Consider the following 1,564-nt stretch of genomic DNA (forward strand, 5'->3'; position numbering starts at 1 on the left):
TTCTATTGCATTACTGCTACAAGACAACTGAAAAATACATACAAAATCTTTTTAAATAATATAAATATACTTTTTTCTAAAAATATTGTAGGTTGGTAATTAATTTAATTTTAAATACTATTATTAATTTTTAGTATATTATATTTATCCTTAATGTATGAATACATAGGTACTAACTTTAACTAATTTTAAAATGTTTGAAGAACTATTTGGTTTTGCTTCATAAGTCATAGGATATTTTGTTACAGTTTCATCACACATTTTTTTGGCCTATAACAATATACGTTAATTGAAATAAAATATTTTCGTTATTGAAATTTTAATAATTTTAGTCAAGTAAGTATATTACTCCAAACGATTTACTTACGCCTTTTATACGATTTAAAATTATAGATGGATAACTATGCTTATTTAACAGTTTTCTGCTTTTGTCCAACACAAAACACGACTGTTCAAAATGGAGGGAACAAATTACACTAGTCTTAAGCACATTTTCAGGACTCACAGCATTTTCTAATAAGAAGTTATTCCATTTTTCTCGAACACTTTCTTTAGATGGAAACCTATAATTAAACAAATATTTATTTACATAGTATCACTTTACAAATACATTTTTAAATTCAAGATTAATTTTCTAAATCGTACTTATGAAAAGTTATATTTGCTGATTTTGAACTTTTACTAACTGATCTTCCACAAGTTATACAGCTTGGCATGTTTAGTATATTATAATAATATAATAGAAAAAAAACCCAAGAATTCACTAGAACTGTACTAAACTTAAAATTGCAAACATGAAACAATGTATCTGTACTTTTGTAGGCAGTAGGTACTCACGTCTCAACAATAAATTCAAAATTAAAATTAAAAAAAAATATATAATGAAATTATCATGATAAAAGAATATGGAAATTATATTATCACTGATAACATATCTAAGTATGGGTCACTATGACAATCGTACCAAATATTTTACAATAATTTTTTTTTTGTGAACTAATTGACCTGTAAAATAGAATCCACTTTTGCTTCAATATACGGATGGAACGGCCCCTCTATATTACTCTATGGTCCATATCTTATTATGTCTATGATTGTAATCATGGAAGATAACCTTATCATGATTCACTACGATATTGATTATTTCTGAAAATATGTGATAGTCAATATCATATAAATTATTATAATAATAATAATAATAATGTATTATTGTATTCAATATTTTCGGATGTTTCAGACCTTTTTAATAAATTGCTTTGCAAGGTGTCGTAATGATAGTTCATTTTAGTTTTCCAAACATACATTTGTTTCCGTCCGTCAGCCCGTCTGCTAGTTACCAGCACGGCAGAACATAGTGTTACGATTGTTGATATTAAGGTACGTAGGTATTAATTGGCCATAGTGCATAAATTGTTTAAGTAAGTCATTATAATTAATTGCGTTCTATTGTTTAGAAATCGGATATTAGCTCGAAGTGTGAGCTTTCCTAACTTTTTTTATCAACTATGGAATCAGGATTTGGGAATATTCGTCCACTCGAAGGCCAATTCAAATAAAACGTAAG

The 1,564-nt window shown here is 26.7% G+C and overlaps 1 protein-coding gene across 1 annotated transcript; it reads right to left on the reverse strand.

The window, feature by feature from the left end:
- Positions 1-177: 177 nt before the first annotated feature.
- LOC111026958 lies at positions 178-906 on the reverse strand (the record flags this gene model as incomplete). The annotated part of the gene is made up of 3 exons (XM_022305151.1): positions 646-906; positions 368-563; positions 178-270 (listed from the first exon to the last, which is right to left on the reverse strand). Coding segments are annotated over exons 1-3 (360 nt in total), but the record flags the coding sequence as incomplete, so codon positions are not given.
- Positions 907-1,564: the final 658 nt, after the last annotated feature.

The sequence above is a fragment of the Myzus persicae genome, unplaced genomic scaffold (assembly GCF_001856785.1).
Source record: "Myzus persicae strain clone G006 unplaced genomic scaffold, MPER_G0061.0, whole genome shotgun sequence".
Taxonomy (NCBI): Eukaryota; Metazoa; Arthropoda; class Insecta; order Hemiptera; family Aphididae; genus Myzus; species Myzus persicae.